This window comes from Lipotes vexillifer, unplaced genomic scaffold (genome assembly GCF_000442215.2).
Source record: "Lipotes vexillifer unplaced genomic scaffold, Lipotes_vexillifer_v1.1 scaffold1329, whole genome shotgun sequence".
Lineage (NCBI taxonomy): Eukaryota > Metazoa > Chordata > Mammalia > Artiodactyla > Lipotidae > Lipotes > Lipotes vexillifer.
In genome coordinates this window covers 544,314-559,698 of record NW_006797566.1, presented here as the reverse complement: position 1 = coordinate 559,698, position 15,385 = coordinate 544,314, and the positions used below count along the sequence as shown (strand labels likewise).

The following is a 15,385-nucleotide window of genomic DNA, read 5'->3' as shown; positions in this document are numbered from 1 at the left end:
TACTGGCAGTATCATCCTGGGTAATTTTTCACTGACAGTTTACTTAGTAGACTGTGATATTCAAGTTTCCCAGGTTTCTTTAGAGGTCAGTTTTGTATTTCGTTCTTGTTCCAAAAGACAAATATTTGGAAAGAGAGGCACATTTGACTAGTGGGTGAGGCAGCATCAAGATAAATAAGGATGCTTGAAATGAGAAGACAGTTCTTTTTTCACTTCGGTTCTACTGGACACATTTACACAAGGAGCAGTATGGGAATTTTCCTAAGACCGATTCCTCATAGAATTGTCCTAGGAAATACATATAGCTGCCATCTATGTTTTAGTTTAGTTAAAAAACAGAAAACTATGATAACATAAATGAGTGTTAGAAGATGCAAAGTTTATATTTGGTTTAGTTGCCTGGGGTTACCTGCTATTCTCCTTTTTTTTTTTTCTATTTCAGAAATACTGGTAATATTTTAAAGTAAGGTCATTTCAGAAAAGACTCCCATTTTGGGGAGACTTTAAGTTTCCCTTCACTGAAATTTTTCTGAGATTCTTAAATCTTCCGATTTTGGCTAGGAAAATATTGAGCTGCTTCTCATTGCTAAAGCAAAATATATATTTAAAACAAAGCAGAACCAAGGCTCCAACTGGGTAAGGCAAGCAAAGTTCTACAAATGAGGACTCTGAATGAAAAAGGTCCTTTCAGGGCCTTTGTTTTCTTTATCTGTAAACTGGTTTGCTTGTTTTTTCTTGCCCTTTCTCTCTCTAAACATTGTGGATTCTGTTCTTATAGCTTACTCCCAATCCAGTATCTCAGCTACATAGTAAAAGAATGGGCTTCATGTTTGGGAAAACAAAGAGGTGTTATAGATTTATGAGATGATAGTATCTTGTCATTTTACTTCATATTTAATAATTTAATATATATTTGTTTAAATGGCTCTATGGCCAGGAGATTTTGAGAGAGGCAGAAATAATTAAGGTTGTTCTTTACTTTTGAAGAGCTTACAGTCTATTAAAAAAGGTGAACAAAGGCCCAAATAATTACAGTGTAAAGTTCTACAATTGAGCTGTTACAGTCAAGGGTACCTTGGTAGTAAGGAAAAAGGATTACTCCTCCAATATTTTCTCTTTATTTCTGGCTTTCAGGAGTTTGAATATGATATGTTTAGCATTTGTTTGTTTGTTTGGGGGAGTGGGGGACAGTAACATTCTCTGTTGCCCTTGTCTACTGTAGTCTTTAGCAGTTCCAGTGTCCATTGTTCTCATTGGTGGGGCTTTCTCAGTGATTCTGTTCTCCCCTGTGGCACTCATGCTCTGCCTTGCATCTGGCAGATCTTGTGCAGGATAAATTTTTTTTGCCCTTCCTTCAGTGGTAGGAGACCGCTGTGGTGTTATTGTTATAGTATCATGGGCTCAATACGGTTTTATGCCCTGTCCTGTAGGGGTAGAGGTGTTTTTCTTTTACCCTTACTGCAACAGCAATGGGTCTTACTTAACCTATAAGCCTTGAGGGTAACATCATTTGCTGCCCTTCCCATACCAGTTAAGACTTTTGTTCAGTAGGGGAGAAGGGTCTAGTCAGAGCTTTTTGTGTCCTTTCTGCTATTGTGGCTACTCCTGTCCTCCAAGACTGTACCACCAAAGAGGTTTTCTCTGGTCTCCTGCTCTACCCCGATTCTTTCTCCTGAGTATTTATTTGGTGGAGGTGTGTGGATAAGAGCCTGTAGGTGGTTGTGAATTCCCCTTGTGTCTAAGAAGTCCCATGGGTTTTATATGTACGTACTAGCCCACACATATACAATTTTTAAAATCAATTTGTTAATAATTTTAACTGAATTTTTATTACCTGGTCATCTGGTGCCCCATATCTCTTTTCTTTGTTCTGCCACAGATGAGCCAACACTTGGTGAGGTCTCTTTAAATTTCAGTCTACTTGGTTGTCCTGGGACCTCAGCTTTCTGATGCATTTAAGAAAAGTTACTTCGTAGTTTATTTGCATTTATTTATTAACTCCAAAGCAATGTTCCTTTCCACTTTCTGCATCTTAGGAGAATGTGAAATTCCTCTCAGGTATATAGATTCATTTATTTTAAGCCCTACAAGATATTGTTGCTTTATATAGTCAGTGTTCACAGAGATTTACTTACATACTTAGCCTTTCCATTACTCTTCATTCCTTCCTGATTTCCATGTTTCTATCCAGAATTATTTTCATTCTGCTTGAAGAACACCCTTTAGTATTTTCTTTGTTCTATTGGTAATGAACTCTCTCCTTTTATTTTTTTCTTTTGGTCCCAAAGTGTCTTAATTTTGTTGCATTTTGGAAGGATTTTTTGCTGGGTTTAAGTAACCAATTGGCAATTATTTTCTTCCAGTACTTTGAAGATATTTGGTTCCCATTTTTTATTTTGGCAAGTCAGCTATCAGTCTAATTGTTCCTTTAAAGGTAATACATGTTTTTTCCTCTTGCCTTTAAGATTTTCCTTTTTGTCTTTAGCAGTTTTTTAGCAGTGTTATTTGATGTGCTTAGGTCTGGTTTTCCTATTCTTAGGGTTTACAGAGTTTCTTAAACTGTGGCTTGTTGTCTTATCAGTTTGGAAATTCCTCAGCCATTATGTTTAAATAGTGTCCCATTTTTTTCTTTTCCTTCTGAGATTTCAGTCATGTTTGTTAGACTTTTTCACTATGTCCCTTATGTCACTTGCATTCTTCCTATTCTTTACCTTTATTCTTTTTTGAGTTTGTGCTTCAGGTCTTATTTTCTATTGACCTATTCTCTAGCATAGTAATCTTTTCTTCAGTTGTCTGATTTGCTATTCAGCCCTTCCATTTGGGTCTTAATTTCAGTTACTGTATTTTTCAGTTCTAGAATTTCCCTTTGATTCTTTTTTTTAGATTCCATTTCTTAATGCAAATTCCAATTCGTCTTCTAATTTCTTGAATACGTTAATCAGCTATTTAATTTTTCCCAATTGTTTATTTTGAAAAATTCATAACTTGAAAGAATTGTATAGTGAACACTGATTCATGATAAGCCCTTCTCAAATTGCCTGTTCCCATTTGCTTTCTCTCTTTTTTCTTTCTTTCTCTCCCTTTTGGAACCTTTTGGAAGTAAATTGCACATTTTATAATGCTGTACCCCTAAACATTTTGACGTATAGCTCGTAAAAACAAAGACATTCTACTAAACTAAAACCATTGTCACATTAAAGAAATTTAACATTGATATACAATAATATTATCTAACACACAGTTCATATTCAAATTTCCCAGTTGTTTCAGTTACAGATTTCTAGCTTTTTGTTGTTGTTGTTGTGGTACGCGGGCCTCTCACTGTTGTGGTCTCGCCCATTGCGGAGCATAGGCTCCGGACGTGCAGGCCCAGCGGCCATGGCTCACGGGCCTAGCTGCTCCGCGGCATGTGGGATCTTCCCGGACCGGGGCACGAAACCGTGTCCCCTGCATCGGCAGGCGGACTCTCAACCACTGCGCCACCAGGGAAGCCCCAGATTTCTAGCTTTTTAAAAATTTTACTTTCCCTAATCCAGGATCCAATCAAGGATAATGCATTGCTTTTAGGTGTTATGTCACTTTAGTTTCCTGGGGTATTGTTTTTTTTCCTTTTATGATAGTGACATTCAAAAACAAATCCAGGCCCATTTTGTCTTTGTTTTTAATATGACCGACTCGCTATTTTGCTTTGTCTGGTTGTTTCCTCATGATTGTATTCAACTTAAACAGTTTTTGGAAGAATACTACGAATGAACGAAAAATTGTTGTTTTCACTGAATCACATCTTAGAGTCACTTAAAATCTGTTTGTCCCATTATTGGTGATGTTAAGTTTAATCATTTTGGTTGAGACATCACAGTTATTTTAGTCCTCATCTGATAATTCCGTTATCTAGATAGGTTATTTTCTATTGTCTGTTTCCACCCCCAACCCTCCCTTTTTTGCTTTCGTTTGATAAATACTGGATATATTGTTTATGAAAAGTTGAAGAGATAATAAATGGTGTTTTTCCCCTGAGGTAATTTCTTTTGCTTCTGGCAGGTCTATGTGATAGGACCAGATCCCTTTAGTTTGTGAAGGGATTGAGCAGATTCTAAACTGTGTGTTTCTTTTTTGTAAAATATACATGACATCAAATTTACCATTCTAACTATTTTAAAGTGTACAACTCAGTGAGAGTAATTATATTCATGTTGTTTTATAACCACCAACACAAGCAATCTCCAGAATTTTTTTATCTTCTACAAGTAAAACTTTGTACCCATTAAATGATAACGCTGCCCATTCTCCCTCCCATCAACCCTTGGCAACCAAAATTCTAACTTTGTCTCTGAATTTGACTACTTCAGGTACCTCATGTAAGTGGAATCATACAATATTTGTCCTTTTGTGTTAAGCTTATTTTAATAAGCATAATGTCCTCAAAGTTTATCCATGTTATGGCATGTAATGGTACTTCCTTTTTAAGGCTGAATAATAGTCCACTGTATGTATATGCCACATTTTGTTTATCCATTCTTCTGTCAATGAACATTTGAATTGTTTTCAACTTTTGGTTATTGTGAAATATGCTGCTATGAACATTGGTGTATAAATATCTGTTTGAGTCCCTGCTTTTGATTGTTTTGGCTATATACCCAAAAGTGGAATTGCTGCATTATGTGGTAATTTTTTTTTTATAATGAATCAATTATTTACCTTTATTGACATCTTTATTTCTTCTTATAGCTAAGTTACTAGCTGGTGTTCTTTCATTTCAATCTTCAGGACTACTCGTAATGTTTTTTGTTTTTTCACAGGGCAGGTCTAGTGGTAACAAATTCCCTTATCTTTTGTTTATCTGGAAATGTCTTAATCTGCCTCACTTTAGAAGGACAGTTTTGCCAGGTATAGGATTCTTGGCTGACAGCTTTTTTTTTTCTCTTAACACTTTGAATATATTAGCCCACTGCCTTCTGAACTTCAAAGTTTCTGATAACAAATCTGTCCAAAATCTTATCAAGGATCACTTGAATGTGATGAATTGATTCTCTCTTGCTGCTTATTATGTGGTAATTTTATTTTTAATTTTTTGAGGAACTGCCATACTATTTTCCATATTGGCTGCACTATTTTACATTCCCACTAGCAATGTGCATTGTTACAATTTCTCTACATCCTCATCAACACTTGGGGGTTTTTTTGTTTGTTTTATTTTTTGTTTTGTTTGTTTTGACCATGTTGCAGCCTGTGGGATCTTAGTTCCCTGACCAGGAATCAAACCCATGCCCCCTGCAGTGGAAGTGCGGAGTCTCAACTGCTGGACTGCCAGGGATGTCCCTGCCTATTTTTTTTTTAATTATTTTATTTTATTTATTTTATTTTATGCTGCATTGGGTCTTCATTGCTACACACAGGCTTTCTTTAGCTGCAGTGAGCGGGGGCTACTCTTCATTGTGGTGCACGGGCTTCTCATTATGGTGGCATCTCTTGTTGTGGAGCATGGGTTCTGGGTGCGAGGGCTTCAGTAGTTGGTGACACGCAGGCTCAGCAATCGTGGCTTGCGGGCTCTAGAGCGCAGGTTGAGTAGTTGTGGTGCACGGGCTTAGTTGTTCCGTGGCACGTGGGATCTTCCCAGACCAGGGCTTGGACCCATGTCCCTGGTGTCAGCAGGTGGATTCTTAACCACTGCACCACCAGGGAAGTCCCTCTGCCTATTTTTAAATTGGGTTGTTTGGTTTTGTTGCTGTTGTGTTGTAGTAGTTCTTTATATATTCTGAATATTAACCCCTTATCAGATACGTCATTTGCAAATATTTTCTCCCACTCTGTGGGTTGCCTTCTCATACTGATTATATCTTTTAATGATGAATAGAAGTTTAAAATTTTGATGTAGTCCAATTTATGTGTTTTTACTTTTGTTGCTTGTGTGGTTTTTTTTGTTTTGTTTTTTTGTTTTTTTTGGCTTTGCTCCATGGCATGCAGGATCTTAGTTCCCTGACTAGGGATCGAACCCTGTGCCCTATGCATTGGAAGCACAGAGTCCTAACTACTGGACCACCAGGGAATTCCCTGTTGCTTGTGCTTTTGATCCAAGAAATCACTGCCAAATTTAATGCACATATAGCTTTCCCCCCATGAGTTGTATAGTTTTAGGTCTTACATTTAAGTTTTGATCCATTTTGAGTTAATTTTTCTATATGCTGTCCTGTTCTTGTTGAAAATCACTTGACGATATATGCACGGGTTCATTTCTGGGCTCTCTATTCTGTTCCAGTGGTCTTGTGTCTGTCTTTATGCCAGTACTAAACTTTTTTTTTTTTTTGGTGGCAAAAACACAAAATATGAAATTCAACCTCCCAACAGTTTGCAAGTATACAGTACAATATTTTGCAAGCATACAGTGCAGTATTGTTGACCACATGCATGTTGTGTAGCAGATCCCCCTGAGCCCCCCACATCCTACATGACTGAAACTCTGCATCCACTGAACAACTCTCCACCTCCTCCTCCTAGCCCCTGAGTTTGACTACTTTGGATTGCTCATGTAAATGGAATCATGCAGCATTTGCCGTTTGATGAGTGACGTATTTTACTTGGCACAATACCCTCAAGGTTCATCTATGCCTTTGCAGCACATGACAGGATTTTTAAGACTAAGTGATAATCCATTAAGACTGAATGGATACTCCATTCCATGTATGTATCACATTTTCTTTATCCATTCATCCATTGATGGACATTTAGTTTGCTTCCACCTCTTGGCTTTTGTGAATAATGCTGCAGTGAACGTGGGTGTGCAAATATCTTTTTGAGATGTTATTTTCAGTTCTTTTGGGTATATATCCAGAAGTGGAGTTGCTGGATCACATGGTAGTTACATTTTTAATTTTTTGATGAACCTCCATACTGTTTTCCATAGTGTCTGCACTATTTTATATTACCATCAACAGTGCATAAGAGTTCCAATATCTCCACATCCTCACCAACATTTCTTTTCTGGTTTCTTTTTCTTTTCTTTTTTTTTTTTTTTGTGGTACGCGGGCCTCACACTGCTGTGGCCTCTCCCGTTGCGGAGCACAGGCTCCGGACGTGCAGGCTCATTGGCCATGGTTCATGGGCCCAGCCGCTCCGCGGCATGAGGGATCCTCCCGGACCGGGGCACGAACCCGTGTCCCCTGCATCGGCAGGCGGACTCTCAACCACTGCGCCATCAGGGAAGCCCTCTGGTTTCTTTTGATAGTGGCCGTCTTAACAGGTATGAAGTGATATCTGATTGTGCTTTTGATTTACATTTCCCTGATGACTAGTCATGTTAGCATCTTTTTGTGCTTGTTGGCCATGTTTATACTGTCTTTTTCAAGCCCTTTGCCCAATTTAAAATTGGGTTATTGGTTTTTATGTTGTTGAATTGTAGAAATTATTTGTATATTCTGGATATTAACTCCTTGTCATATGTATGGTTTGCAAATATTTTCTCCCATTCCATAGATTGCTTTCTCACTCTGGATTTTGTGTTGCGCAGAAGTTTTTAGAGTTTGGTGTAGTCCTATTTGTTTTATTTTTGCTTTTGTTTCTTGTGGTTTTGGTGTCATATCTGTGAAGTCATCGTCAAATCCAGTTTCATGAAATTTCTTGTCCCCCATGCTTTCTTCTTGGAGTTATAGTTTCAGGTGTTACACTTAGGTCTTTAATCCATTGTGAGCTAATTTTTGTATATGATGTAAAATGAGAGTCCACTTCTTTCTTTTGTCTATGGATATCCCTTTTCCCAACAGTATTCATTGAAGAGACTCTCCCTTCACCATCTTATAGATTTCTCATCCTTGTTGAAGATGATTTGTCTATATTTTCGAGGGTTTACTTATTGGTGCTCTGTTTTTTCCCATTGGTCTATATATCTGTATTTATGCCAGTACCATACTCTTTTGATTGCTATGGTTTCATAATAAATTTTGAAATCAAGGAAATATGAGACCTCCAATTTTGTTCTTAGCTGTTTGGGACCCCTTGAGATTCCATATGAATTTTTCGATGGATTTTTCTCTTTCTGCAAAATAAGTCCTTAGGATTCTGATAGGGATTGCATTGAATCTGTAGAGCACTTTGGATAGTATTAACAACTGTAGTAAGTCTTCTAATCCTTGAACCCAGGATATCTTTTCATTTATTAGTGTCTTCTTTAATTTCTTTCACAAGTATTTTATAGTTTTCAGTGTACAGCTTGCTTTATTCCTGAGTATTTTGTTCTTTCTGGAAGCTGTTGTATATGCAGTTTTCTTAATTTCGTTTTCAGATCGTTCATTGTCAGTATATAAAAACAACTGATTTGGGGGTGTTGACTTTGTATTTTGCAACTTTGATGAATTCGTTTTTTAGTTCTAACAGGTTTTGGGGAATCTTGAGGGTTATCTACATATAAGATCATGTCATATGTGAACAGTCATCATTTGACCTTTTCCTGTCCAATTGGGATGCCTTTTATTTGTTTTTCTTACCTAATTGCTCTGGCTGGAACTTCTAGTACTATGCTGAATAGAAGTGGCAAAAGTGGGCATCTTTGTCTTGTTCCTGATCTTATAGAGTTTTGAAAAGTTTTCAGTCTTTGAACATTGAATATGATGTTCATTGTGGGGTTTTCATATGTAGTCTTTACTACGTTGAGACAGTTTCCTTCTTTACCTAGTTTGTTGAGTGTCTTTATCATGAAAGGGTGATAGCTTTTGTCAAGTGCTTTTCTGCATCAATTGAGATATTTATGTGGTTTTCCCCCCTTTATTCTGTTAATATGGTGCATTACATTGTTTGATTTTTGTATGTTGAGCCACCCTTGCATTTCAGGAATAAATCCCACTTGGACATGGTGTATAATTCTTTAATATACTGTTGAATTCAGTTTGCTACTATTTTTTTGAAGTTTTTTTTCCATTAGTATTCATAAGGGATACTGGTCTGTAGATGTTTTTTTGTTTTTTTGTTTTTTGGTGTTTTTTTTGCGGTACGCGGGCCTCTCACTGTTGTGGCCTCTCTGGTTGCGGAGCATAGGCTCTGGACGCACAGGCTCAGCGGCCATGGCTCACGGGCTTAGCCGCTCTGTGGCATGTGGGATCTTCCGGGATTGGGGCACGAACCCGTGTCCCCTGCATCAGCAGGCGGACTCTCAACAACTGTGCCACCAGGGAAGCCCCTGGAGGGTTTTTTTTTCCTTGTAGTATCTTTGTCTGCCTTTGGTATCAGGGTAATCCTGGCCTCATAGAATGAATTCGAAAATGTTTACTCCTCCTTTTCAATTTTTGGGTTGAATTTGAGAAGGATTGGTGTTAATTCTTCTTTAAATGTTTGGTAGAATTCACCAGTAAAGCCATCTGATCCTGGGCGTTTCTTTGTTGGGAAGTTTTTGATTACTGATTCAGCCTGTTCACTAAGTATAGTAATATAGTCTCTTCAGATTTTCTGTTTCTTCTGGATTCAGTCTTGGTACATTGTATGTTTCTAGGAATTTGTCCATTTCATCTGGATTATCCAGTTTGTTGGTGTACAGTTCATAGTATTTCCTGTAATCTTTTTTATTTCTGTAAAGTTAGTAGTAATGTCCCCACCTTCGTTTCATTTCTTTTTGCTTGGTTAAAATCTAGATAAAGGTTTGTCAATTTTGTTGGTCTTTTTGAAGAATCAAATCATGGTTTTTATGTGTTCTATTTTATTTATCTTTGCTCTAATGTTTATTATTTGCTTTCCTATGCTAGCTTTGGGCTTAGTTTTTTTTCTAGTTCCTTAAGGTATAAAGTTAGGTTGTTGATTTGAGATCATTTTTAATTTAAGTGTATATGTATAGCTATAAATTTCCCTCTTAGCACTGTTTCACTGCATCTTACAAGTTTTGGTATGTTGTATTTCCGTTTTCATTTGTCTTAAAATATTTTCTAATTTCCCTTCCTTGACCCATTGGTTGTTTAAGAATTGATATTTAATTTTTACATATTTGTGACATTTCCAGTTTTCCTTCTGTTAATTTCTAGTTGCATTTCATTTTTGATTGGAAAACATACTTTCTGTGATTTCAGTCTTTCTGCGTTTATTAAGACTTATTTTGTGGCCTAACATCTAGTGTATCCTGGAGAAGTTTCAGCCTTTTTGAGGTACATTTCCTGTTTCCTGCACTGGGTCCCAGCTGAAAATCTGGACTATTTTCCAGGCCCCCTCTTCCTTGGCAGGCTCTGAATTCTACTTTTCATCTCCCCAGTATCATGTGACTGCCCAAATCTCTTCAGCTTTTTAGCCTCTTGTCTTCTACTTTCAAACAGGCAAATTCCTTGTGGAGAAAGGTGGAGCCACATATTAGGCTGAACTCTCTGGAATCTGTGGCCTCATGTTCTAGATGTCTTGGTAGTTCTGATGTCTTCAAACAAATTCTTTTTGATATTTAATCAATTTTTTTCTACTTTTTTTTGGCTGGAAAATCGGTGTACAGCCAGCTAGTGTGGTAAAAACAAAGTTGAAACACTTGATGAATGCTATGAACGCTACGGCTTCAGGTATAAAACTAATTCCTGTATGTTAAAAAGCTTCACTATGCTTTCCAAAAAAAAAAAGTGTAATTTAAAGTTTTACAAAAAAGGATTTTATGATATCATCTGCATCTTTGTTTTTTAAATGTATATCTTGGAGATACTTCTATATTAGGACTACAAATCTATATTTATTTTATTTTATTTTATTTTTATTATCATTTTTTTTTTCGGTACGCGGGCCTCCCACTGTTGTGGCCTCCCCCGTTGCGGAGCACAGGTTGCGGAGCACAGGCTCCGGACGCGCAGGACCAGCGGCCATGGCTCATGGGCCCAGCTGCTCCACGGCATGTGAGATCTTCCCAGACTGGGGCATGAACCCGTGTCCCCTGCATTGGCAGGCGGACTCTCAACCACTGCGCCACCAAGGAAGCCCTATATTTATTTTTAAAGACAGTTTCAAAGGACACGTTAAAAAATATTCAAACATCATCAAAGGTGCTTGAAAAAGAAATCTTTGCATCCCTACACCCAAGTTAACAGTTCCGCAGAAGGAAATATTTTTTTTTGTTTTGACTTTTGGTTCTGCCCTTCATTTTTGAGATCTTTACTTTTAAGGAGATAGAAATGTTTGTCAGAAATACAGATAATAAGAATGATATAATTGGTATTTTTTGCTGGTTTCTGCCATTCAAATTAAAGCACAACATGACACTGTACAATCAGTGAACTTTTTCACAAGGGTTCTGACCTGGTGGGTTGACAGTTAGATTTCACTAGGGAGAAAGACTTCATCCTAGTTTAATTTAATAGGCAATATTGAGTTTTGTTTGTTTTGTTCTATTTTGTTTTTTTAAACACAGATACAGAAAAACCACACAAAACAAATGTATAACTTGGTGAATTAAGGTAGGTCTTTGAGTGTCTTTTAATCTGCAGGTTCTTTCTCTCCCTGTTGTGTTGAGGAATCTAGGCCTTTTGATCTGTTGAGTTTCCTATGGTCTTGATTTTGTTGAATACATAGTTAGGATGCAGTTCTGCTTTCCTCTTTATTTCCTGCAAATTGCCTGCTAGATCCAGAGGCTTAATGAGATGCAAGTTGATCCTCCTGTCCTTGTGGTGATGAATTTGAGGACATTTTTGAGCAAGGCTCTGTGAATGATTCTGCTCCAAGAGGCATCCATTTGGTGGATGAGTGGTCTGGAGGTTCTAAGATGGCTTCACTTACATGCTTGACACTCTGGTAGGAATGGCTGGAAGGCTTGGCTTAACTGGGCTCCACTTGCTTTCCGTGTAGTGTTAGGTCTCTTTACATTGTCTCTCCAGCAACGTCTCCAATGTTGTCTCTCTACTAGAGTAGTCAGAGTTCTTAATGGTAAGTGTTAAAGAATATGTGGACATATATTAAAACCACCACAGTAACCAATGAATATTTTGGGGAGATAGTTTGTTGTATTTTATCATTTATCCATGAATCTTGCTTGTTGCAGTTATTTCTGGTGTGTTCTAATGGTGGTGATTTTCTATTTCCCTTATTCCTTCCACATTTATTAACTAGCATTCTTCTGTTAAAAAAGATGTCTTATATCCTGCAAATAACCTCTCCCCAGTTATTTATTCAGTTGTTATTCACATCAGTATGGACTCATGGATATTGTTTTGTTTTTGAATTATAATCCAATACTGTCATAATTTGTTACTCCCAGGTTTTCTCGTTTAGGCCATTGGGAGCTTTTTCAGTTGGCTCCTATGTCCCTTGGACTTTATGCTAGTTTTTATTTATTTATTTATTTATAATTTTTATTAATTTATTATTTTTGGCTGTGTTGGGTCTTCATTGCTGCGCACGGGCTTTCTCTAGTTGCCATGAGCGGGGGCTACTCATGGTTGCAGTGCACAGGCTTCTCATTGCAGTGGCTTCTCTTGTTGCGGAGCATGGGCTCTAGGTGCATGGGCTTCAGTAGTTGTGGCTCGTGGGCTCTAGAGCGCAGGCGCAGTAGCTGTGACGCACAGGCTTAGTTGCTCTGTGGCATGTGGGATCTTTCTGGACCAGGGCTCGAACCCATGTCCCCTGCATTGGCAGGCGGATTCTTAACCACTGTGCCACCAGGGAAGCTCCTAGGCTAGTTTTTAAAATGTTTTTCTGGCCTACTTTCTTTATAAGCATGCTATTCTTCTCATTATCCACACCCGCCCCCAGTTGCTATATATATGGCATTTGAGCTTATTTATTTGAGCTTATTTATTTGAGCTTATTTCTTGTGAAATTAGTTTTTTGAACTTTTGGAAGGAGGCATAGTTAAGGATAGTATTCCCAACTTCATAGAGCTTCCTTTTCTCTTGTTTTCAGATAGTATTTACAGATGTGGTAGTTTGATTTCTAAGATTTCCAAGCTTTGTTATTACCTACTCCTTTTTTTCCTTTGTCTCTGTATAGTATTGACTTTTCACAGCAGTTTCTCCTCAGTTTGGGTCCCTGCCCTGGCTTTTCAGTTTTTTGTTTTTTTGGGTTTTTTTTGTGGTACGCGGGCCTCTCACTGCTGTGGCCTCTCCCGTTGCAGAGCAATAGGCTCCGGATGCGCAGGCCCAGTGGCCACGGCCCACGGGCACAGCCACTCCGCGGCATGTGGGATCTTCCCGGATTGGGGCACGAACCTGTGTCCCCTGCAACGGCAGGCGGACTGTCAACCACTGCGCCACCAGGGAAGCCCACTTTTCAGTTTTAAGAGTGTACAGAGGCTAGATTGTTAGACCTTGCATAGACCTCTTTAACTCACTTGCTTTTGGATTGGGCAAAACCTGTTCTGTTTTCATCTACAGATTGGTTCCCTGTGCTTTCTAGTGAATACCTGTTGACTCTTTTGGTATTCTCTGCTCTTAGATCCATTAGATACCCTATTGTTTCCCTCTGCTTCTGCCTTTTACTGAAGTTGAAACAGGTCTTACAGATGTCACTGGCTTGTCCCCATGCACTTATATTTTGGGGTTCCTGGAGATAACTAGATAATACCTAGTTTTGTTGTAAATGTCCCTAGTGCTTTGGTTTTGCTCTTTAATTGCTCTGTTTTTATGAGGACATTTATGGTGATTTCAAGGCTGCTTATTTGCTATTATTTAAAATATCAATTTGAGGGAGGTATATTTTGATGGCATATTAAATCGTAGATGTGCTTGGGTTACTGGTTAGATAATGAATGGCTAAAAATTGTGGCTTGGAAGATTTTTTGTGACAGTATGCTAGGGGTAAAAAGGACAAAAAGTTAATAAATTCATTTTACCTAGAAGGAAGTTAATGTTTCATGCTTGTTTTTTCACCAACTTATTACTTGATTAAAGCTAAGTTTTATGTCAATAGATATATCATTGTGAGTTTTAGAGTCTCTTTTCAGTTTACTTTGGGAACTCATACAGGCCATTTCCTTGACTTGCCATTTATCTTTGGAAAGATTTTGAAGAATCATTGTGTATTACTTGTGAAGTGCTCTATCTTCATAAGAAATTGAGTAGGTATATCTCTGATCTTTCTTTACAGTTGGCTCTGTTCCTGAATTGGGATTGAAAAAGATTTTCAGTCCATTATTAACAGCCCATTTTAGCCTGCTCCCACTCCCATGAAGAGGCAGTTTGGTATAGAATTGGATTAGAATTTATCGCTTGTTAATTAGTTGCCTACTTTATACTGCATGTGTTTGTTCCGAAAGTTATCTTTCAAAATAAGGCTTTGTTTTATAACTGTTTCTAGCTGTTAGAGACCAAATTCTATTCTTTTGCTCTGTTTATTATTTCCATAGATGCTCCTGTGGAAATGATTTTAGTAGCATATACGGCACTGTGCCAAATATAAAAACATTAGAAAATAATTGAAGTGTGTGAAATAGATTTTGTACTGTTTTAGGAACTAAAGATTGAAATGTAGGCCTATTGGGACCAATATGAAATATATTCTCCTATTTATAGATATATTAAAATAGCTTCCAGACTCAATTCTTAGAGTGAACAAAAGCTTACTTATTTTAAGTGGAAAAGAGAAGAAACATCCAACCTATAGATTAGGGTTGGAAGCTATACAGTGACATTTTAGTTTTAGTAGAAACTTTGGGGACATTTTTCTTTATACTCTCCCCCCTACACAATTAATAATTCTAGTCAGCAGGATTAGATCTGTTTATTCAGTTGATAACTGTCCTGCCTTCCTACAATTAGAAGATTTTAGGTAATACTTTTGTTGAGCACGGCCTATAAATAGATACCGTAGTTTGAAGTTTTGGCTGAATTAGTGGGCAATTTAGCTTGTCAGATTTTTCTTTCATTATACTTTGGTCTAAATAAGTTTGTATATGTATTGAGGTTGTATGGCATAAACGTTGTTTAGAAAAGTAGTTTTTAAGACTCTTTTTTTGTCTGATCTACTTTCAGGTTCATGCATGGGAAATTTCAGACCAATTGTTACAGATCCGGCAAGATGTGGAATCATGCTATTTTGCTGCACAGACCATGAAAATGAAGATTCAGACCTCATTTTATGAGCTCCCCACAGACTCTCATGCCTCTTTACGGGACTCATTACTAACCCATATCCAGAACTTGAAAGACTTGTCACCTGTCATTGTAACTCAGGTAAATCCTATACTTCTCATTAGGAAAATTTGTAAGACCATTTGGATTTATCAAGTTAATTTTGATTGACATTGCTTGCTAGCCCATGTGAAGTGATGTTAACTTTTTTACAGACTCATTGCTATATTCTTATAGGTGAATAGAAAGTGAATATTTAAATCTTTGTATTCATCTTAGAATTCATTTGATACCAAACTAACTTGAATACCAAAAAAAGACACACACACACACACACACACACACACACACACACACACACACACACACACACACACACACAC

At 37.5% G+C, this 15,385-nt stretch overlaps 1 protein-coding gene across 2 annotated transcripts in view; it reads left to right on the top strand.

Annotated features, from left to right (window-relative positions):
- Positions 1 to 15,385, top strand: part of TNPO3 (transportin 3) — an 82,448-nt gene that overhangs the window by 12,552 nt on the left and 54,511 nt on the right. For both annotated transcript variants that reach the window (XM_007469700.1, XM_007469701.1), the window contains exon 2: positions 14,904 to 15,104. In XM_007469700.1, coding sequence (XP_007469762.1) covers positions 14,904 to 15,104 — 201 coding nt within the window. The remainder of the gene's footprint in view (positions 1 to 14,903; positions 15,105 to 15,385) is intronic.